Raw genomic sequence first — 22033 nt, 5'->3', positions numbered from 1 at the left:
GACCTATCGTCTGAACCGGGTGTCGGATGATGAGGTCGCGAGCGCGGGGAGTGTGAGCGGATTGGAAATGGGAGGTGAAGAGAGAGAGATTTGATGATGGATGGGAGGCCAAACTGGCGCAGGCGTTTCTCTTGGGGTCATTTTTTTGGGCGGCAGGGCAGCGGCAACACGACCAACGACTTGTTCAACCTTGGCTGGAGACAGCACCCGTCTAGAATCTATTGCACAGAACTACATATTTTATATTGGAATTAGTATTCTATCGTCGCCATTTTAAAGAAGAGTATTGTAGATATATCTGGGGATACGAACGTATGCATTGGACTGTTTTGTGTGCTAGTATATGGTATGGTCTGGCAGTTCGAAGTTCTAGTTCTGGACACTCTGACAGAGACAAGAGATATTGATATAAGATATAGAGAAAACACCAAGAGAACGACTTGAAAAGATAAGGAAATACCCGGACGAGGCCAATCCCTTAGCTTCAAAAGGAGCTCAGGCAAAGACAAGACAGGTGCTGTGGGATTGTATGTCTGTTATATGTTTTTGTTCAGGCTAAGGTAATTAAGAGAAAGGGAACAGGCGAGCTGCAGCTCCGCCACCGCCAATTCCAGGAATCTATCGATATCACCACAACCTCATCCTTTCTCGATACAGCTTCCCCGGGCTAGGTCATCTCGGGTATTCTCTCTCGCCGTCACCATGTAAGTAGCTTCTCTTTCTTGTAGACGGTGTCTTCCCAATATCGGATAGCTAACGGGGTCTGGTGGCCATGTAGGGTCGTATACGCTGTCCTCATCTTGAACAAGGCGGGAGGCCTCATCTACCAGCGAGACTTCAATCCCGGCCTGCAGAAGCTCTCATCCAACGATTACCTCATCCTCGCCGGCACATTTCACGGGTATGTATACCTACCCTTTCGTATTTCGATCGATGGATATATGAGAATGGAATGATATTAAGGGTTACAACAGAGTCCACGCGATCACATCCCAAATCTCCCCCACAAACGAAACCTCCTCCTCCGGCCTCGAAGTCCTGGAGTCCGAGAACTTTGTCATGCGATGCTTCCAGACCTTAACCGGGACCAAATTCTTGATCTTTGCCGAACCGCGACAGCAAAATCTCGACGTGGTGGTACGGAGGGTGTACGAACTATACGCCGACTATGTCATGAAGAACCCTTTCTATCAGATCGAGATGCCCATACGTTCTGAAGGCTTTGACCGCCATCTGACCTCTTACATCAAACCGCATCAGTGATACACCCACCTGCAAGATGAAGACTACTATCCCACCGGATATCTTGGAGATGGGAGCGGTCGATCCATGCTTTTGTGCAAAAAATAAATGAAAAAAATATACATGATACCCCCGATGCGATGCAATGCAAAATATATCGATATCTGCTGCTTTTGCTCTCGTACCCCGTCCATGACATCCCGAGACATTGGCTCAAAGTGTCCTTCCACCCGGTTTTCGAGCTAGCAAGCTAGCAAGCTAGTTGGGTAGCTCGGATGGCCAACCGAACAGGGCACATGCGCTGATAAGATGCTGCAACTTGGCACAATTCGCCCGCGCCGCGTACTTCCCCGTCGGCACTTACTGGAACCGGTTCTTGTTTCTTCTGAGTATCTCTCCACCATGTGGCCTCAACGGTAACACCCAAGCCTCTCGTTTCGTCAGCATCCGTAGTTCCTTGTTGTCTATAGACTGTTTTCTCTTTTCCTCTCTTTTCTTCCTCTTCTTTTTTTTTAATTTCCATGATTTTCGTCTGTTATATATTTTTTATATTTCATTTCTAGAATTTTTCCCCTTTCGAAAAACTACATCATCCTGTGATTTTTCCCTCCCATGATAACCTTTTAAACAATACCACCACGTCCTGAAAAAGAGAGGCCCTCCTTACTATCGACCACCCCTACGTCATAGGGAGAGAAAACATCCCAACGTTAACCGACGTTCCAGCATGTCTACCCGTATGGTCCCCCCTCCCATCGCGATCACTCGCAAAAAGGAATTCGAAGACCCAAAAGCCCGAGCCGCTTACGTCAAGAAATTCCTCCCCGCCGACGATGCCGACGATCCATCCACCCCACGAACCCGTTCCCGTTCCCGCCCCATCCGCACCTTCATCAAAATCGGGTTCTACAAACTAATCCTCTGGGTTTTATACTCCATAACCTCGCTTTACTTCCGCGCACGTTATGTTTACAATTTCATATTGAACCGGTGGTTTTCGGTTTTGTATTATCATCATAAGACACCGGAGTTGATACAGAAGGATGTGAAACAACTGGATCGCTTACCGCAGCATGTCAGCATTATTCTCGAGTTCGAGAAGGAAGGAGGTGTAGAACAGTTGATTGACCATGTGGCCGAGATCTCTTGTTGGTGTGCTAGTGCCGGAATCCCAATGTTGTCGGTGTACGAGCAGACTGGTATGCTATCTCTCACCCCTTTACGTAACTCCTTGCCTCGGAATCCAACTAACCTACTATCTCTCCAACAGGTACCCTGAAGAAATACATTTCCACCTCCCACCGCATCACCACCCAACGTCTACACTCCTACTTCGGCAAAAAGCGTCCAACCCTCCGAGTCCTCGCCCCCCACCTACCATCCTACACCAACGGCGACGCAGAAGATCTTCCGGACGGGGAATCCCCAGATCTAGAAGTAATCTTCATCTCATCAGAAGATGGTCGTGAATCCATCGTGGATCTTACGAAGACCCTATGTGAGATGGCCATCAGGGGTAAAATGACCAAGGATGATGTTACGGCCGAGCTTATTGAGGCGGAGTTGGAGAGTTTGACGATTCCGGAGCCGGATTTGTTGATCTTGTTCAGTCCGAGCGTGAAGCTTTTGGGGTATCCACCGTGGCAGATTCGGTTGACGGAGATTTTGTAAGTCTTTTTTTCTCTCTTGTTCGTGTGGCTGGAGGGTACGGGATTGTGTGACTGATACTGTGTGACTTTTGACAGCCATCTTCCGGATAACGATGCCGTTGGGTACCAAGTCTTCCTCCGCGCTCTGTACAACTACGCAAAGTGCGAGATGAGGTTTGGAAGGTAGATAGAAACACCTCTTCGTATACAATGGTGTTATAGATACGGTACTAGTATTCTGTTTTTCTCGTCTATTCTTGCTTTTCTCATTCCCATCCGAGCCTTGAATTTTATCCATCCATTCAGTATTACCGCTCCTGTTCCCTTTTTTTTTTTTTACATTGCTGCATATAGTTAGACGTCGGTAGCATGAGCGTATTGCTTTTCGCATCGAAGAATATTGTTTTTATTAGAAACGTAAAAAGTTATGATTTAATTAGAATACCTAATATCTAGTAATCTACCCATGAAGAGCCGCTATCAAATGCACAATAGAACTCTTACGTTCGCAATATCAGTACCATCGATAAACTCCCACCTAACATGCCAAAATATGAAAAACGCCATATCCACCAAAGACGCCAACTATAGTCATTGCCAAACCCCACCTCTCGAACCCCCCGCCACCGCCTCCCCATTCTCAAATGTCATCCCCTCAGCCGCCGCAAACTCCAGAGCCTCTTCCACGGAAACAGCAGTAGGATACCGTTCCCTCAACGTCCTATGAAACTCCTGTACCTGTCTTTCGAACGTCCCGCTTACGCCACCTCTCATTCCCATGATTACCTTTGGCCGTTCGACATACAATTCCGCCTTTTTTAAAGCTTCGAGGTAGTCGTCTGCGTCGTCGTGGTTGAGCATCCAGTTGTGGATGTCGTAGAGGAAGTAGTTTGGAGGCTGGTATTCTCCGTCTGAGAAGGCGGCTATTATGTTTGGATATCCCGGGGAGGGGAGACATTTCATGTAAAGTACTATACCGGCGTTTAAAGCACGGATTAAGGTTGATGTTGAGTTACCGGCCTGGTGTGGTTGACGGATTAATGCTCTAAGGCATTCCAATGCGTATGCTTCCGTTTCTTCGTCTCTCAGTGTGTAGGCATCCGTATCTTTGATCTTTCTGGGCAAAGCGATAAGACAGGAGTGAACAAGGCTATGGAATACCGGTTGTGAGTAGAGGATTTGTTCTGATTCTTTGGAGAGGACGTGATCGTTGTCGTTTTCGTAGTAGTTTTCTGATTTGGATTTCCCGAGGATTAGGAAGCGGAGGGTTTTGAGGGAGGTGTGCCGGGTCGTGGGGTTGGAGGAGATGCAGTGGCGGAGGAGGGTGGGGAAGGTAGCGTCGGTGAGGGCGCGTTCGGCGATTATGCGGATTGCACTGGGTTCATGTTAGTATTTATATGTATACAGAGGGGGTAGGAGGGGACATACGCCCTCGAGAGGTTATAATTTACACCACGAGAAAGGGTGGCCAGTGTATCGAGTTTGAGCGCATTCTCGGTGGCTTTATCGACCGTTTCCCGTGACTCTTCGGGTAGGATCTCGCATTGTCGTTTGAATGATTCGAGTTGGTAGATTGTGAGCTTGTAGGCGAAGACGCAGCCTATGCCCAAGGCGACCCATGGTAGGTATTCTCTGTTCATTGTTTGGTTGTGTCTATAAGGACATGGCGGGTATTATATATCCTCCTCCTCTCCTTGCCCGGGCGTGATAATTGGCCCCGTGGAGTTAAAGCCGTGAAGTTGAGGTTGAAGTTGATGATGCAATGACGTTGGGAGGTTTGGTTTATATTGCCTGCCGCAGCCTGGGTTAGTTACAGAGGCCCAAACTCCCACCGCCGCACCACATCTCGAAGACCAACGTCCTTCCACCTCACTCACCGCATCGTCATATCAACTGAACATGACCACCATCACCACAACTTCCCTTCCTTCCCAATAGCATTGACACTTTAGTAGCTTCTTGCCTACAGCTACTGTTTCCATCCAATTGACGAATAAACAACCGCCGTTCGTTCAGTTTTCATTGATTCTAGGTTACACGCGTGATCTCAGTCGCGGTTTTTTTTCCCCTGTATACGGCATCGAGAGAAATTACCAGTTACATCGGCAATAATGTCGAGCGCTGAGGCGAAGTATATTAAGAGTCAGAAATGGTATGGTGTATTCTTTATTTCCAATATCTGTGAATAGGTATATAAAGGTTAGATAATGGTAGCTGATGTAGAATATAATATAAACGCGCAGGCCTCCGGAATTCTCAAAGAAAGTCGATATGCGCAAAGTCAACATCGAGATCATGAAGCAGTACGCCTTCCCCCCTCTTCCACAAACTAAACCGGAAAAAGACCGTTCTAATAGTTAGCATAGATGGATATCAACCAGGATATCCGAACTTCTAAAGGCCGACGACGATGTGCTTATCGAATTGATCTTTGGAATGCTGGAGAGCGAGACTTTTGTATGCCCTCTCCCTACGTCGTTACAACGATTTATCCTACCATACTAATGATTCGATATAGCCCGACCCGAAGAAGCTGCAATGGAGTCTTACTGGCTTTCTAGAACATGATACACAGGCTTTTTGTAAGGAATTGTGGGAGTTGATGTTGGATGCTCAGAGTCAGCCTCAGGGTGTACCGAAACGGTTGATTGAAGCTAAGAAAGAGGAGATGAGGAAGGAAAAGGTATTATTGTTACTCTTTCGATGCTAAGTTAGTATAAGATTTAATAATATCGGTATACAGGAAGAAACAGAACGAGCCGCAAAACAAGCTCGCATCTCCCGTCAAAAGGACGACGAAAGAGACCGAAATCTAGACGAAATCCGCCAACGGGAACGTGCAGAACGCGGCGAAGGTCGCGGACGAGGCGGCGGCGGTCCAGGCGGTAGAGGCGGTCGTCGCGGGGGAGGCCACAATGCCGGTGGCGATCGTGGCGGATACCGCCGGGACCGTAGTAGGACCGGCTCACCGCCTGCACGAATCCGTGGTGCCGGCGCAGGACGTGATTCTCCCGCCGATCGCGATTCGTACCGTGGGGGTAGAGATGATTATTCTTCGCGCCCGAAGAGAATGTTGGATACTTATATACCGCCTTCACGTGGACCGGGGAGGGAGGACAGGAGACGAGATTTTGATTACGATGATGATAGGGATGGTAGGCGGAATAGCTGGAGACGTCGGGGTGGTGATGGGCCGTCTAGGAGTGCGTCGCCATATGCTTCGAGGAGGGATAGATCGAGGACGAAATCAAGGTCTAGATCCAGGTCTAGGTCCGGATCGTATGATTCCCCTCCCAGACGTTCGGAAGATAGATATCGGGGCAAAGGGGGGGCTAGACCAAAATCTAGGTCACCGGATAGGTATGATAGACGATTCAGACGCGGGGAATATAACCGCCGCGACGACCGCCGCAGACACCGTAGTTCGTCCTCAGCGTCCTCGGAAACCGCATCCAGTGAAGCATCCGACAGACGAAAATCTCGAGACGGTAGACGGGACGACTGCCGGGGTTATCGTGACGACACAGACGATGAAGAATACAGGAGAAGGAAGCGTAGGAGTGGTGGAGGAGATCGACGGGGGTCTTATGATCGAGATTATGATGATAGGGATAGGGATAGGGACAGGGATAGGGATAGGCAGCGCTCCGGCAGGGACCGGAGACGTCGCTCCAGATCTCCCTCTTCTGATGCACGTTCACGGTCGAGCTCTAGGGCTGATTCAGACGTAATCAAGGGCAAATCCAACGATCACGGCCGCCTAAAGTCGAGGAATGATGACCGCCGCAGGTCTTCGCCTGAGAATTCGAGATCGAAGCGTGCTCGCAGGCGGTCCCCTTCGTCATCGGGATCGCCGCCGCCGGAGAAGAGCGGGCGTCCGAAGTCATCGAAGAAGAACGACGAAGATGTTGATATGGAAGATGCTGAGAAGGCACGTCATTGACAGGAATGTCCCTTACTGTATTTCCTTAACTTTATATTGTCAGAGAAGTTGGAAGGAACTCAACCTAACAAACGTCGGAATACAGGTCACGTCTCCCTCCAAAAAACAATCTACCGAAGCTGAACTACGGGAAGCAGTACTGAGAAATAGAATCAAGAAAATGCGAAAGAACCATAACGCAGAGAAGCCACCAAGCTGAAACGAATTTCCGATATATCTTACCTTTTTACTTTACCGGACCGACGAGCGATGGTCGAGATCCTCGAAATAACGAATTTGTTTTTCTCGCCTCTAGCTCTGCCTTTTTTTTCTTCTTTTCTATTCTGTTCTATGTTCATGTTTTTGACTGAGAGCCCAAAATGTCTAACATTTTCTTTCGGTGTAGATACTTTAGACGTTCTCCCCGATTGGATAGGTAGAAAATGGCTGTGGTTGTACCTTACATCTAGGCTAACAAAAGATTATATCTAGACTGGTAGTAAAAAAGGATGCCAATATCATTCGAAATTGTCCCATGAGATACTCGTATAGCCCAAAATTCCTTTCCCCCTCTAAGTTTCATTGATAAATTTATATCGGATCATAAAATCTTTCTAGATCTACCTCACCGATAGATATGGTTTGTTTCTCCCCTACCGTCTTCCCAACTAGTAAAGCCTTCCTCTCGTGCCCTGCCGTTAACCCCCCGCTAAAGTTATTGACGTTGTCTGCCTTGGCGCAGATGTCGTCCCATATACCCAGTGCTATTAGGTCTATGGCGGCACCTTCGACGCCTTTAGGCAGGATTACGTCCGCGCGGGATTTGGCGGGCTCTATTCTTCCTAGAGGAATGTTAATATATGCAGAGGGTGTGTTAATGACGGGGGATACTATACCGTACCTTCGAACGCTCGCTTTCCGTATCTTAGGTACTGGTCGAATACTTTATCGAGCGGGATTCCCCGTTCTTCCGTATCTCTTACCACTATTTATCCCCCCCCCCCCAAATTATTAGTACGACAACATCCATAATCCCCAATTCAGCAATTTGATATACCTCGTCTCCCCAACCTCGCATCAGCATTTAAATCCACAAAGACCTTAATATCCGACATTTCCACCAATCTCTTTTCGCAAAGCATGTAACACCCTTCGACGATGAGAACATCTGTTGGTCCCGTCTCTCCAAATTCATTTGTGGGTGTTAATGTGATTTCTTCTTCTTCATGTTGAAATTTTAGAATGTCGTATTTGGGGAGTTTGATGTCGGGTGAGTTTTCACTGATTTTTTGGATGGTTTGGACTAGCCAGTCGAGGTCGTAGGCTTCTATATTTTCATATCAAGTATTTCTTAGCTTTTTTACCTATAAAAAGCCGTATTCGAGACTTTTATATAACTTATATCAAAAACATATATATATATATTTATGCATACCAATACAATCCATATCCCTCCCGCCACTCCTCGCCTCCTCCCTCTCACCATCATCGAGCCTCCTCACAAAATCCCCCATACTCAAACAAGTAATCCGTAACCGTCCACCGCTAAGTTCCTTCAACCTCTTCGCAATCGCAGCCTGCACTGTCTTCTTACCGGCCGCTTGGCCGCCTGATACGCTGACTACGATGCATGGAGGCATTTGTGATAATATTAACGATGAAGGCGGTGGGAAGTATGATGTCTGGGGACTTAGGTTCGCGAGTTGGGATATTAAAGTGGACGTTGACGGCGGAGATTGTGCATGGTTTGTGAAGTTCTGGAACTCGAAGCTGCTGCTTGTTTGGGTATGGCGGAGACTGGCGAAAGCGTCTTGCTGCTGTAGAAGGGTCGGCGCAACGCAAAGGGTTGGTGGCATTTTGATTACTCTATACTACAGAATCGGTGGTTTGGATTTAAATTGAAGTAGTTATGGTATACAGGTAGATATTTTGGGGATTTGAGTACTTAGAGATAAGGATCGTTGAAGGGGTATATATACATATATACATACAGCCCCACGTTTTCGGCCGTTGCATGGCCTGGCGCGCGGGCGACTCCGTTATCTAGGTTCGGAAAGTGATCTTGTGATGGGCGTGATATTGTGCACACTTGCCGTTTTTTGGTTTCTTGGCTTCGTTGGAAAGACCTGGGGTTTTGGTTTTATTTATCCCGCTTGGGAGGAGAGGCCTTTTTGATATCTGGGGTAATATTTTAACCGTAGGTTATAGACGGCTCTGAACTTTCGGTGTGAAGTTAGTTTGAAGGTTACACCGACACTCGCAACGCAAAATCGACCACATCGCATTTGCGATGGTTGAAAATACAACGAAACTTTGAATCGTGGTTGTGAGAGCAATTATTTATCAATTGGCTTGATTTTTGGATATATCGAACGAAGAGGGTAAGGTCTAAACATAGTGAGCTAGGTTCGGGAGTGGTTGGAAATTTGGGTGCGAAAGGTGTCACGTGAATGGGGGTGGTTGTGTGGGTTTTGGGGGTTGGGGGTGTGTTATATCAAGCTGGTCGACGGTTATTTCACTGTCAACTATTCTAACTCAATTAGAATCTTGATAAATCTTTTAAAACGGTTCTATACGAAGATTTCGACACGAAGTTCGCCAAGAATATGTAAACGGGAAATCTTCATTTACTACGTTTAACAACCCGGTTCACGAACGCACTAATCCACGCCCACGCAGCGCGAAAGGAATACTTGCGCCGACCTCCAGTTTCCGACTCATTCCTTGAGGGATTATCTCCTTCAAGTTCCTGTAATCCATTGGGATGTCTTATCCTTCGTACTGGTTCATAAACCGACTCTTCAATGTAAATATGCTGCTTTGCCGATGCTTCGAAGAAAAGCGCACCGAAAGAATCGGCGAGTGCGCGTCCTTCTGTGGTTTAAACGAGCATCGAAAAGTAATATCAGTATCAAATTAAAGAAGTATTGTTCTGAAATATAGATCTAACCTTCATTTGAAACCTCCCTCTCCCTCACCAAACCACACTAATTCCCAATAACAACAATCGGACAGGGATTTAGATGTAAGAAGGAACTAACCCCGCTGATAAACATCGTCAAAGTCCGCGAAGCATGATCTATATCCCATCAACTTGATGATGAAACTCCATTTTCCGGAACCAGACGAGCCAAGCACTAAGAATTTGTATTCCCGAAGGAATTGTTGCTTCTATATATTCCCCAAATCGACGAATATAAACCCGTCAGATACATCTTGAATTCAAAATCTGCAGGTGTAGAGGATTTAAATCAATTACCTTACCGTCTGCGCCCATGTTCTATCAATAGTTGAAAATTAAGCGGTTTGAGGACTCAATAGATAGATATTTTTTTCATTACAAAGGACAAATATTAAGAACAGGCGGCAGCTATGCGATTATATCATTTTACTATCCTCTCTACGAACATCCAGACCATGAAGCACTTTTTTCTTTAATATTGAAGAATAGCTCCACTGTATAAATCACATGGACAGTGTCAATGAATTGCTTCCACTTGTGGAAGTCGGCGCTTCTGAAATACAACTCGCAAGGCAGAGAAATCTGGATAGCAACTGCAAAATGCGTCTGCCACGAGACAGCTTGTGACACAAGTACATAGCCTTGATCCTATGTTTGCAACCCTATAACTACAAAAAGGGGTTCTGTCACGAAGTTATCAATTTATTAGCTAGTTATCGATCAATATATTGTCTTTCGATCTCGTATTCTGTAGACGTACCTCCGCCTCGAGACCTGACTTCCAGCAGTAGGCTATTAATATCTCGCATTAAATATATTCCCAAAGATCCACAATCTAATTCTAGCGGCTACTAACTTGACCGATGACTCCGATGTCATTTAAAGCTGACCGGCCCCTGGCCACTTCTCAATTCAAAGCTTCAGATATAATTATATTGGAGATTTCCAACAAAAACAACGCATTTTTTTTTTGACGGTTTCGAGCATAGCACAAATGCGAAGTTTGATGGGGCCTCGACTTGCAGTCGGGTATCTCGGCTTGCGATTTTTGCGATTTTGATGTATGTAGAGCAAAAAAAAAAAAAAAAAAAAAAAAAAAAAAGGAAGAAGAAGAAGAAGGAAAAATATGGGACGACGAGTTAAGATTATAACTTCTAAAGAAGTGAACAGAAACATCTTTCAAATCGTTCTGACGGGAATAATATTGTCCATTTAAAGCGCCGGTCAACTATTCTTCAATCTCGTAGATAGAAGAATTACCGAACTGACTTGTTGCATCCAGAGGTTTCGGCATCCATTCATTTTTAATCCATTTCGCTACAGCGGTCTTTGGCAGCGGCTAACGCCATATCCCGGCATTCGATGCTATGTAGAAGGAAGAGTGCTATGAAGTCGATGCGCCGAAGCTCTACCGCAAGTTCAACGGGTGTTTTGGGGGGTTCTGATTGTCCTAGCTTCGACAACTGATATATATCCGCACCATATTCAAGGAGATGTTTCCCGATTTCCAGGTTCCCTTCTACGACCGCATGATGTAGGGCTGAAAATTTACTATCCTGTGGTATTTGTTCACGAGGATCGCTCCCGTTCTGAAGGAGAAGAAGGAGACACTTGGTTCTTCCTTTCTCAGCTGCTAATTGTAATAGTGATGAATCGTGAAGGGAACAACCCGAGATTTCCGCCTTCGCATCGATAGAAGAGTTAAGAATGAACCGTTGCAACAGCTCCACCTCATCGCCAAGCAGAAGAAGACAGCGAATTGTCGTTAATTGTTGCTCTGAATAGTAACTAAAACAACAGTTTAAACCAATTTGTCTTCGGTGTCGCCGTTGTTCCCTTTGGAGGCTTGGGAAAACGTTAGAGTCTCTCCAGCCTCTTTGCGCTCCGAAAGCGAGGTCAAGAATATCGACTACATGGGCACAAGAAATGCAATCCGCGCTCCTCGTAGGCTCCTCGGACGCAAAGTGGCCTTTCCAGAAGTCGCATATCCAATCGATATCTCTGGTACGAAGTGCAGCGAGTAATCCTGGCCGCAGAGGCCCTCTTTGCTTGTATAAGTTGTTGATGCCGTCTAATCTGCCCAGATAATGTAATTTATAAACCGTTCCATCGTAATCTGCAGGTAATGTAGCGCCTACTGTAAGGAGTTCATGCAGGATCTCCCTAAATCTTTTTTCTTTGGGCGCCGCCTCGTGGTTTTTGTATTCACCGTCAGGGGGCCAGCTCAGTAACACAGGAATCAGTGCTCTCTCTGTGTGATCTTTTCGATTCGGGTCAGCTCCAAGTCTTAGCAAGACCTTAACTAAGTCTACATCTTCGACAAGTATAGCATAATTGAGGATCGACAACGTGTTTTTGGACACTCCAGACGAATTTCGGCGTTTAAAGTTTCCATCAACATTTGCCCCGGAGCCAATTAGTGTTTTGCACCACTCAAATAACTCTTCTTGATCTTGGATACGATCTGACTGAGGTATTCTGTGGAAACAAGGATCTTGTCTCAACTCAAAATATGGGTCGTGGCGCATGGTAATTATCTCCACCAAGACATCTGTTAAAACCGCTACTAGCTCTCCATTAGAGGATCTTGTCCGAAGGCACCCTAGGATGAACATAAAGAGTGGTTGATTTCTCAAGCAGCATGCAACAACAAGCGAACACCCAAGTAGTCTCCTTTCTCGATCTTGAATGCTCGATTCCACCCGGCTTTGCTTAGCTTGTTCCCTAGCCGTGGCTGATAAAAGTTGGGAAAACCCCTCCACATGTACTCCGAGAATTCCCCACAAGCAATCGTCACTGGGGTTGCCACTTTTTCCAAGCTGTCCCAAGAGCTTTCCTCGAACTTCTGTTTCTGTAAATAGAAGGAGATTAAAGACTCTTTCGAAATCTTTGAATAAGACCGCCTGAAGAGTAATTGAGTGTAAATCTCTCCGGAAACCGTGAAATAAAAGCTTCCGGAGTGGAATGCTGTTGGATCTTAGAACGCAATCTAAAAAAATCTCTTCGTAAGTATTCTCGATGCTTCCCCAACCAAAGTGACTAGGCATCATTTTCTCCATCGTAGTAATGGAAATCAGTCCCCAATTCATCGCAGAGGCAACAAGGACTGCCGCTTCTTCGAGTGTGGAAGGGAGAATTTGTTGCAATTCGAGAACATTTGCAAGAGACTTGCTCAATTCCCTTATTCCACCATATTTATCTAATAACCGTTGTGGGATGTTCATGAACCATTCATCATAATTGTACGGCAACTCAGCTATAGCGTCATTACTCCCTAGATAACGAATGGCTGCGTAATATCCTATCGGAATATAGCCATGGAACTCGAAAATGTGGTTGATGAGATTTTTGTCGCACCGGAGAATAAGAAGGGGCAGGAGGTTTTCTGCAGCTGTCCTGATCGAATATGTTTTTAAAGATAACAGTTCTTTCAGAGAAGATCGAAATCCCAGGTTCACCACTTTGTTTAAAAGTTCGTCTAGCATTTGAAGTTCGATGAGATTGTTGGAGAGTCGATATAAAAGAACCTTCAGATATCTGAAATAATTGCTATTAGCAACCCTTCCAATCTCTTTCCCCGTATTATCCCACCCTTGGGTATTTCTCTGGCAAATCGTGAGTAGTGAGCTCCGGGACATCCAGATAGGAAGACGGCTCAAAATCGAATCGGGCACCCTTTCGTAGGTAGTGTTAGGCGGAGGACTATACACTTCAACCCGTCCTGCAGTCAACGGCCAATCTGGGGTTTCTGGAATCGGGACTATTTGGATTTAAATTGATAAGCGTAGAGTCCATTGTAAAGTTAGGATATCCATATAATCTGTAGACCAACCTCCTTGACGTAAAATATTACCCTCCTCTGTAATCGAAATCTGTCGTGAAAGCTCCTTTTTGACGGTTTTTGGCTCGATCGTATAGCATCCATCGATCTTGACTGCAACTTCTTGGCCCAATGCGTGGTAAGCGTAGCAATATGCTGCAATAGATCTCCACTCTTGCTTTGTCAGTTTCTTCTTGAGGCCGCGCTTGTCGACATAGCCTATATACTGTTTGGGACTATACGAACATTTAAATTAGTTATCCCATGCATATGTGGCCTTCGAGGTCGAATTTGATTAGCCTCGAAGTCCAGCTGGGTTAGCTTACTCACGTTGCACCGACTTTGAAAATCATTTCCACCGCCTCATATAGCTGAGAATGGGTGTATCGGCGCGCAAGGTAGTAGTATTTGATTGCTTCGTGGTGTCTGGCTAGCTCGTTGTTGAACTTGGCCCTTCCATCCCTCTCGGCCTCACTATACTTGGCTACCAACTGATTTGAGGCCTGTGCATGTTTCCGAGAAATCTGACTCCGCTTGACGATTCGACCTTCGAGGGTGGATTGAGGCATGCTGTTATATGGCTTACGAAGGACGCTTATTGTTATAGAAAACCAAGGATTACTATTGTAGAGTAGAAGATAGAGACTCGGAGTTTGTGAATGGCCGAGACGTCGGTACTATAGGTAAGCCACCTAAGCTGTCTTATGGCTCCTATTATAATGAGAAGAATGTTTCGAAATCGAATGGAGTTTGTGATATGTAAAGGGAGAGGATTTCGGAACCTCTAGGGGGTTGAAGGGAGGTTTATAACGTGTATATCTACATTTCTAGATCGAATAATGATGCGCGATGCACGGCCGACTAGCCCGGACATGTTTGCATCCCATCATGGTGCTTTATAATTCGCGCAGTTACAATTACGGCTGCAGCTTTCATGCATATACACATGAGATTATTCCAACAGAAGGGTTAACCGAACAGAAACCAGCCTCAGCTGATTCAATCAGAAATCGAAACATTAAGGCATAGCAAAATTAACCGAAGGAAGGCTTCTATCCTTCCAAGGATAGATCTAAAATCACACGCATTCCATTAATCCTGTGTAACACCTTTTAACTTCAGCTTCGCACTGTACACCTGGATTTGAGGCTGATTTTTAGGGAAAGATCGATGCAACATACTTGGTGGTTACAAATATGCAAGTCTCGAGATCTTTATTCATCTTTTCTCTTCCGGCCTGGAATTCCTTCAACGGCTATAAAACCTCTCCCTGAAGCACACTATTTTCTTCGGTTTAGAGTTGGTAATTATATAAGTAATTATAATTATATTTGTGGTTGTAACAGTAGTGGGATTGAATCCATGGCGCCTCACGGGCATGGCTAGATTTTGTTGGAACCGTACCAGTATCATATAGATACCTGGTCGTCGCAACTTTAAAACACAGAGGCATTAGGTCCAGTACTAGTGTATCTATGTTCTATAAGCAGTTAGACGGATAGATTACTTTGCTGGGGGAAGCAAGTCCATCTTACGTTCTTAAATTCCATTACCCTAGTTAATACAAATTCCTGGAGTATCAGAGAGGGTATATATGTTGGCTACAGCCATATATATTCAATATTCTACAATAGAGCGTAGTAGATCTATAGAGATCTTGAGAGCAAGAAAGATTCAAAGACTCAGAGCACGGAAATTAAATATGCGCTGCGCATACGATTCCGTTAAGGTTATAACAAATTTGGATAAAATATGAAATCGCAATCAACTTAGTCTCCCATCTATGAAACCTTCATATATGTATAGCTATTCGCGTGCCCTGGCCAATCCTCTCTAGTCCACCTACGTAACTCCGTAGAAATGCTATGTTGGGAGTAACGCAAACTTTCCCTCTCAAGAATTACATTGATACATCCATTACGCTGTTTAACTAGATGGCCGCTCGATGTTATAATCCATGTGATTTTGACATTGAACACAGCAACTTTAGTTCACCAATGGGCTCCTGAAAATTGTTTTCACTAGTTTTAACGTCGTCCTACTATATGGCCGTACGATTATAACGGTCACTCCGCATAAACAGCGCATGTTATCAGAGCTGACCACCTCTGTACCCTGTAGGCACACTTGGGAACATGAGAATAAGTTCGTGTAACCTAGCTCATTCTACGAATGTCTAATCGGACCTTGAGAATTGACATGATACGGAGGGTAAGTTAGAAGCACATGTACGTAACCATAGTAGAAATTAGCGCTAAGAAAATTAGTAATCCCACATATCGGAGAGCGGTATACGGACTAAAGTTTACAGTTTGAAAAGGAACCTATGAGCTCAACTGTAGTCTAAGAAGAAGAAAAATAATCCTTCGATGTAACGTATGATTTCACATTTAGTCTCTAGTATCGAAGATTTTAATCACGGTATTACAGACAATTTGGTGGTCAAAGCCGTGCGGATTTTGGAAGAAGCAATATAATGATGCGGCGGCCACTGGAATAGATATCGAGTTTTCATAGGTTGATGTCCGAAATCAATTGAAGTATAAGCTTTAAGAGAAGGAACCGGACAGATGATATACCGATGGAGATACGAATATTTACTGAAGAAGCACGTTATAGTGTTAGTACCTGGATGCTAGATAGTTAGATGTTCAGGCTAGCCGTTAATCGCTTCTGTACCCGAGCATGAAACTGCGAGTTGCCTGTGGTATTCCTGAGTGGCCATTGCTAGCTTGTCGGCTGAAGTCGGCAGCCTCCAGAATTCAGCTACTCTTTCTAGATCCTAGGAAGCTTGAAAATTTCTACGGGATCTAAAATTATAGAATATAGAGTTCCCGGGGCTATGACTTTCGAGTTTAACCCTGTTAAAATCCTATAGAATGCTGCCACTCATTTCTTAACTTAGTTTGCAGTTTAGACCGGAGTGCAAGTATTCCGATGATCGAGTCTCGGATTAACTATCGATTCTAAAAAAATGGGTCATTCTACGTCTGGTATACACAATTTCTCGCTGTATACACAATCAATGAAGAACTGATGATTTCATAGTCTCGGCCGGATCAGATCGGTATCTTCAATTGGCAGGACTCGAATTGTCGATTGAAGCATCATGACATGTCAACATCGTCACGCCATTAAACCGTTAAAATTGATTCTAAAAGGCCAGACTGATAAAAAGATATACAAAGAAAGATCACGATCAAGTATCGTTAATAAATCTGAGACCTCGTCGGGAGGAACTGAATCAATCGAAAAATTTCCGGTTGGCTTCAGCGGTGGGTGGCGAGATCTAAAAATCCTCCTTTGCCACACTTTACCCTTGTACATATATTCGCTTCACCCTGTTGAAGAGGTGATTTGGAAGGGCGATGATATCCGTTCAAGGACGCTGGTTGTGGTCTGATAAATTTACTTCATGGGGCGGAACTGACGGCACGAGTCTCGAGGTCTGCGACCTCATCTCGCTCCGCTCTGATGCATGATGCGGCGTGCGGCCGTTTTGCTCACAATGTAATGCACTATGCACCTATTGGGAAAGCATTAGAATGTTCACGTATCATGAGAGAAACAGTTGAACCGTGCCGGCCCAGAGAATCTTCAACTGAAAAAGGTTTTCTGTCAAGATCGATCCTTCTAGCAAGAACCCGTCGACTGCCCCAAAAGCTTGTACCCACGTCGGCGACCGCAAAAGACTGCGAGATGAAGCGGGAACAGGAATCTGACGAACTTGGGTCAAGTGCAAGTGCCATTGCATGAACGCCTTCCCCAGGTTTATGCAGGGGCAAGGGTTTCGCCAAAAAGCTTATGATGCGGATAAGCAGATGCCCAGCCGGCTGACATCCAACGCCAACACCACAACCGATGTCTTGTAATATTATCGTATCGATTTAACATGATCCAGGATCTCGTTTCACGGAAGGTTGTTCGAAGAAGTCTCAACTGTCGTTACGTCTGTGGTCTGACAGGGTCAGATTTTACTGGTTGCAACCTAATGATACGTCTATTGAAGGCAGTTGCCTTTACTCTATCGAAAGAAATTTCCTGCTCAAATTTAGAAACAAAATCTTTGCACAAGCTATACCCTGGTGCGGCTTTAAAACTTCTTCGATCCATCGAGCTCGCCTTTGGGCTCGTCCTAGGATTTTACAGACTAGAATTAACCAAGAGACCTGGCCAATCGGTGAAAATTTTTTCTTGGTATTCTAGAACTCTACGTCTCATGGGGTCCTAGACTGGCGAAGTAATCGCTTACCCCTGGTCCAGGTAGACGAACCAGGAATGTGACGTGAACCTACCCAGGAACTCCCGAAAATCAGCTGGGATAGACTCTAGAGGAAGTTGAAAGAACCCTAGCTCATTGGGCCATCTTGATGCTACTGCTGACAGGGAGAAAGGTCCGAATTTCCCGGATGTAGCCGTGAGAATGGTATCAGACTAGTGAGAGGGTGCTGACGCCGCGCAAGCTTGTGTTGAGTATGAAGGATGATATAGTGATCGATAGTAAGATAACATATGCATTCCTAACGATAATAGTACTGTCCTTTTCCTATATAAGGATCCTATCTTGGCCTCTCTCGAGATTCAATTCATTCAGCATCACAGCTTCATATCCTCATTCACAATATATACACTTTGTTGCATTTTGCAAAATCAACGCACTCTACTCTCCACGAGAATCGATCATCCTGATCTTTCAATAAATCTATAATATTCTCACTCTCTGTCTATCAGACTATCATTTCTTACTCTTTTCAAATTTGTATGTCAATTCTTTCTCCTCTTCTTCTTCGCTATCTTTAACTCGTAGTTTCTGCAGACTACAGCGCTAACGTTACACCTCAATTTTTCAGCAAACTTTATATAGTTTAATTACCTAAGACAGCAAAAATGTACTTCCCAGTCGTCGCCCTCCTCTCCATTACCGGGTAAGTTTTTTCATTTCTCTTTTTAAGTCATGTTTTGCCTCATATCGTCTTCAACTGCCTCACTTCACCGCCACCGCTATCTCTATCCCCATGACAGAATAAATCATGATGCCTAAAGATCTTCAACATCAATAACACCGTTCCCCGTGCGCACTGGCCAGTCAACTAACATGCGCCTCTTTGATTCCTTAGAACCGCTTTGGCCGTCCCAGTCGCGAGCGCTGTCGAGCCAGCACCTCAGTGCACCACCGTCCTCCGTATCGCCCCACACTTTGACCTCTCCCCAACCCAGACCGTCTACCAGACCACTGTCACTGCTTACAACCGTGTTGACTGTGATGGTTGTGTTCTTAAGACTGAGTACTTGCCTTGGGGCCCCGGTCCAGTACGTATTCCTCCAACCCTGTCAAATTAGTTCTCGTCAAATACTAATACTGTCGAAAATAGGTTGTGATCAGAACCGCTACTGCCACTGTTGGAACTACCACCGAATACGCTTTCCAGTGCAAACCAACCCCAGCCTAAATTATACAAATGAATTCCATTATGTTGGAACGATAAAACGAAGGGGCTAGTGGGGAGGAGGTAATGCATACTTGAGCTGCGAGAGGCAGGCTATCAAATTGTATACGGTACTCATACCGGTTTTAAAAAAGGAAAAGTTTTGCAGGTATTTTATTCTTTTTATAGTTCAGAGTTTGGTGGAATCGGATAGGAAAAGTTCGGAATTGTGGGATGTACAGTAGAAAAATCAGAGTAGTAAATTACTGAAAATATAATAAAAACATTTGTTTTGTGAATATCATTTAGTTCTAGAGTTATATATTTCGTTCTCATCATGAAGTCCATGGTGCTTCCAAAAAGAAGTGTTGCAACTATATAGTGATTAGGCTTAGATCACCTAGTTTCGGGAACTTTGGTCAGCCAGCCTCCTGAATCGGATAAGTATGAGAGAATAGGCCGAGTAGAAAATATCTAGACAACGTCAGGTTGGTCTCGTATCCGTACTAAAGCGTCGAGTCGAGATATGCTTACAAACTAGGGAACTTTAAAATGTAATACTATCTTTTGAAAAGCATTTATAGAGCGAAGCAAGATAGTTACAGATAGTAGATAGAAGGGGAGACTCGAACGAGATCTCAATTCTCGTTAATGTACAGCTATGGGGGATTCCCCACCTTTAAAGCTTTGGTAGAAGAATAACAGACTTTAAATCTCGTAGGGCTAGCCCTAGAACCCTTATAATTCTATCTCAGCTGAGACAGCCGTATCCTTTCGATTAATGTCAGCTGTTTAGAATCTCTGAAAAGGTTTTGATCTCGTTCCCTGCGGATCCTCCAAAATTTTTCCAGTCGCCTGCCTACTTTAATGATCCCTTCCCACTGACCGTTTAGGGCGCTTGGGATCTCGTTCGAGGCATGGCTTAAAAGGGCGTCATCATCACCGGGAAAGCGAAAGATAGGCTGAAGTAAGGTGGAGTTGCAGGGCATTTCTGATTGGGTGCTCAAGACCTCCGTCCTTGGTCGTTGGATTATATTAGAACGAAAGAATTAAATATTGTTGGTCGGAGAGCTAGGACGAGACAGGCGAAGTGGAATTTGGGAACGGACTCGGGATTGGGTTGGGTTGGCGTAAGTCGCTTAAGGGCTCCCAGGGTTGAAGACGCTGTCGGAATCCACTGAACCCGACGGCGGATACAAGCCGAGCTAACGGTGTGGGCCCATAAAATGCTAATCTCGAACTTAGAGCGAGCACTATAGGTGTGAGAAGCACCAGAATCCGAAGCTTCGTTTGATACATCTATGAAGTGGCGAACGTTATAGGGGTTACAAGGCATAGATATCTCGATATCTAACACCGGGCTCTGCGTCGTTTGTGAGTATGTATACTGTCCGCAGCTGCACTGATATTGATAGGCGTATTGTAAATCCCTTCAGTTTTGCTGTTGTGTTTCCAGCATCAAAAAACATCTTGTGCTTGTAGACCGTAGTCGGAGGTCCCACCATGGGTACGACCTCTTGGACAACAAATCGCTGAAGAGGACGCTTTGCGTATCGACCCAGACAAATTCATATGGGCCCGAATGTTTTATCGTCTCAGAGAAGCGAAATTTTGAAATCAAGTGTTTTCAGATTGTAAGTTTTAATTGTTTGCACAAAAATCCGAAGTCGTATATCGGATAGCATATATTAGCCGGTGTCGCTCGAGCGATGAAGCTGAAAGAACATATGCCAAGGGCTTAGGTTCGATTGAAATGTATCATAAGTCGGCACAAATCCACCTCTCGAACTGTCTAATCTCCCACCTTCGATGCGTATTGTAAATGTGGTCGGGGTCGTTGGCAGGGTATTCTTCGTCCGTAAAGTCAAATGCGCAATTCGTCCAGATCCACTGTCTCCAGTTCATAACGACGCCCCAGATGCTTCGAGGCGCTTGAGCTATCATGATTTCTAAAAGAGGGAGACATCCTTTGCAAGGCATCTCGAGGGCTTTGCGTAGCTCGGTTCGCCAGCATCACACAAGGGTCAAAGATTCTAGAACACGTCGATAGGCATACGATAGTATCGACACAGCCGATGGTTGTGATGTTGCTCTGACCAATCTAGTCCTAATTTTCCGAATGATGCCGAAAAGTAGGATATTTAATTTGTGCTTAAATGGTTCCTTCTCTCCATGTGGATGCCTGGCTAGTATATATCTGAACAATTTCTTCTATGCCTGCCTCGAAATCCAGGATATCGATATCACATCTGTATTGCGAGAACTGTAATTTTTCCGATATTGACACCATGCCTAAACACGCATATACACCAAACACCGTAACTGAGCTGGAATCTCTAAATGAAAGAAATTATGGTAATTTCTAGTTAAAATAACTACATATCCATAAAATCATGAAGAGGAAATCTAATTAATAACAAGAAGCAGGACCGGCCCCACACCTCGAACTCGCCCAAGATCCAGAAGCTCAACCGGCACCTACACCACTCCCACCGTTTTTACCACTCCTCACCGACCTCACATTCCCACTAGGCCACCCGTACTTCCTTGCTACCGTAACGTACGTCCTTCCGATTGTCCCATCGATCCCACTTACTCACCATCCATCCTAATCCCGGGTACAATACTCAACATACTCGGTATATCCACAGAATTAATCTCTGAAATCCAACGGTGTAAATTTAAATCCGATCCCAAGAATAAAGGGAAGATATATACCGGTGGACTATGGGGAATTGCTAGGAATGTAAATTATGCTTGTAATGTGCTGTTTGCGTTTGAGTATGCTAGTGCTGCGGGGGTTCTGGTTTATGGGGTTATGTATTCGGGGATTTATGTGATGAATCTTGTGGGGAATGCTATTCCGGGGATTGAGGCATATACGAAGGAGAAGTATGGGGCGCAGTGGGAAGCAGTGGAGAGGAAGGTCAGGTGGAAGTTGTGTCCGGGATTTATTGATTTTTTATATTTTTACATATACTTGGAGTTTTGAAGGGTTCGAAAGATCTGAAG

At 45.0% G+C, this 22033-nt stretch overlaps 8 protein-coding genes across 8 annotated transcripts; 5 read left to right on the top strand and 3 right to left on the bottom strand.

Annotated features, from left to right (window-relative positions):
• Positions 1 to 540: 540 nt before the first annotated feature.
• On the top strand, positions 541 to 1263 carry DFL_007191 (uncharacterized protein; the record flags this gene model as incomplete). The annotated part of the gene is made up of 4 exons (XM_067636734.1): positions 541 to 560; positions 672 to 704; positions 779 to 901; positions 975 to 1263. 4 exons carry the CDS (start codon positions 541 to 543, stop codon positions 1261 to 1263), a joined length of 465 nt encoding a protein of 154 aa, XP_067488321.1.
• A 706-nt stretch (positions 1264 to 1969) lies between these two features.
• On the top strand, positions 1970 to 3078 carry DFL_007190 (uncharacterized protein; the record flags this gene model as incomplete). The annotated part of the gene is made up of 3 exons (XM_067636733.1): positions 1970 to 2441; positions 2513 to 2909; positions 2988 to 3078. 3 exons carry the CDS (start codon positions 1970 to 1972, stop codon positions 3076 to 3078), a joined length of 960 nt encoding a protein of 319 aa, XP_067488320.1.
• A 404-nt stretch (positions 3079 to 3482) lies between these two features.
• On the bottom strand, positions 3483 to 4531 carry DFL_007189 (uncharacterized protein; the record flags this gene model as incomplete). Its single annotated transcript, XM_067636731.1, has 3 exons — positions 3483 to 3911; positions 4053 to 4266; positions 4320 to 4531. 3 exons carry the CDS (start codon positions 4529 to 4531, stop codon positions 3483 to 3485), a joined length of 855 nt encoding a protein of 284 aa, XP_067488319.1.
• A 471-nt stretch (positions 4532 to 5002) lies between these two features.
• Positions 5003 to 7033, top strand: DFL_007188 (uncharacterized protein; the record flags this gene model as incomplete). Its single annotated transcript, XM_067636730.1, has 6 exons — positions 5003 to 5043; positions 5135 to 5194; positions 5258 to 5348; positions 5410 to 5574; positions 5635 to 6822; positions 6920 to 7033. The coding sequence occupies 6 exons, from the start codon at positions 5003 to 5005 to the stop codon at positions 7031 to 7033; spliced, it is 1659 nt and encodes a 552-aa protein (XP_067488318.1).
• Positions 7034 to 7404: 371 nt separating this feature from the next.
• On the bottom strand, positions 7405 to 8669 carry DFL_007187 (uncharacterized protein; the record flags this gene model as incomplete). The annotated part of the gene is made up of 4 exons (XM_067636729.1): positions 7405 to 7655; positions 7715 to 7798; positions 7871 to 8140; positions 8249 to 8669. 4 exons carry the CDS (start codon positions 8667 to 8669, stop codon positions 7405 to 7407), a joined length of 1026 nt encoding a protein of 341 aa, XP_067488317.1.
• A 4876-nt stretch (positions 8670 to 13545) lies between these two features.
• On the bottom strand, positions 13546 to 14164 carry DFL_007186 (uncharacterized protein; the record flags this gene model as incomplete). The annotated part of the gene is made up of 2 exons (XM_067636728.1): positions 13546 to 13831; positions 13926 to 14164. The coding sequence occupies 2 exons, from the start codon at positions 14162 to 14164 to the stop codon at positions 13546 to 13548; spliced, it is 525 nt and encodes a 174-aa protein (XP_067488316.1).
• A 4318-nt stretch (positions 14165 to 18482) lies between these two features.
• On the top strand, positions 18483 to 19045 carry DFL_007185 (uncharacterized protein; the record flags this gene model as incomplete). Its single annotated transcript, XM_067636727.1, has 3 exons — positions 18483 to 18520; positions 18713 to 18905; positions 18968 to 19045. 3 exons carry the CDS (start codon positions 18483 to 18485, stop codon positions 19043 to 19045), a joined length of 309 nt encoding a protein of 102 aa, XP_067488315.1.
• A 2264-nt stretch (positions 19046 to 21309) lies between these two features.
• On the top strand, positions 21310 to 21685 carry DFL_007184 (uncharacterized protein; the record flags this gene model as incomplete). Its single annotated transcript, XM_067636726.1, has 3 exons — positions 21310 to 21376; positions 21443 to 21581; positions 21673 to 21685. 3 exons carry the CDS (start codon positions 21310 to 21312, stop codon positions 21683 to 21685), a joined length of 219 nt encoding a protein of 72 aa, XP_067488314.1.
• Positions 21686 to 22033: the final 348 nt, after the last annotated feature.

This window comes from Arthrobotrys flagrans, assembly GCF_004000055.1.
Source record: "Arthrobotrys flagrans strain CBS H-5679 chromosome Unknown unitig_8, whole genome shotgun sequence".
NCBI lineage: Eukaryota > Fungi > Ascomycota > Orbiliomycetes > Orbiliales > Orbiliaceae > Arthrobotrys > Arthrobotrys flagrans.
The sequence above is the reverse complement of the archived record's forward strand: the minus strand, read 5'-3'. Positions and strand labels throughout refer to the sequence as shown.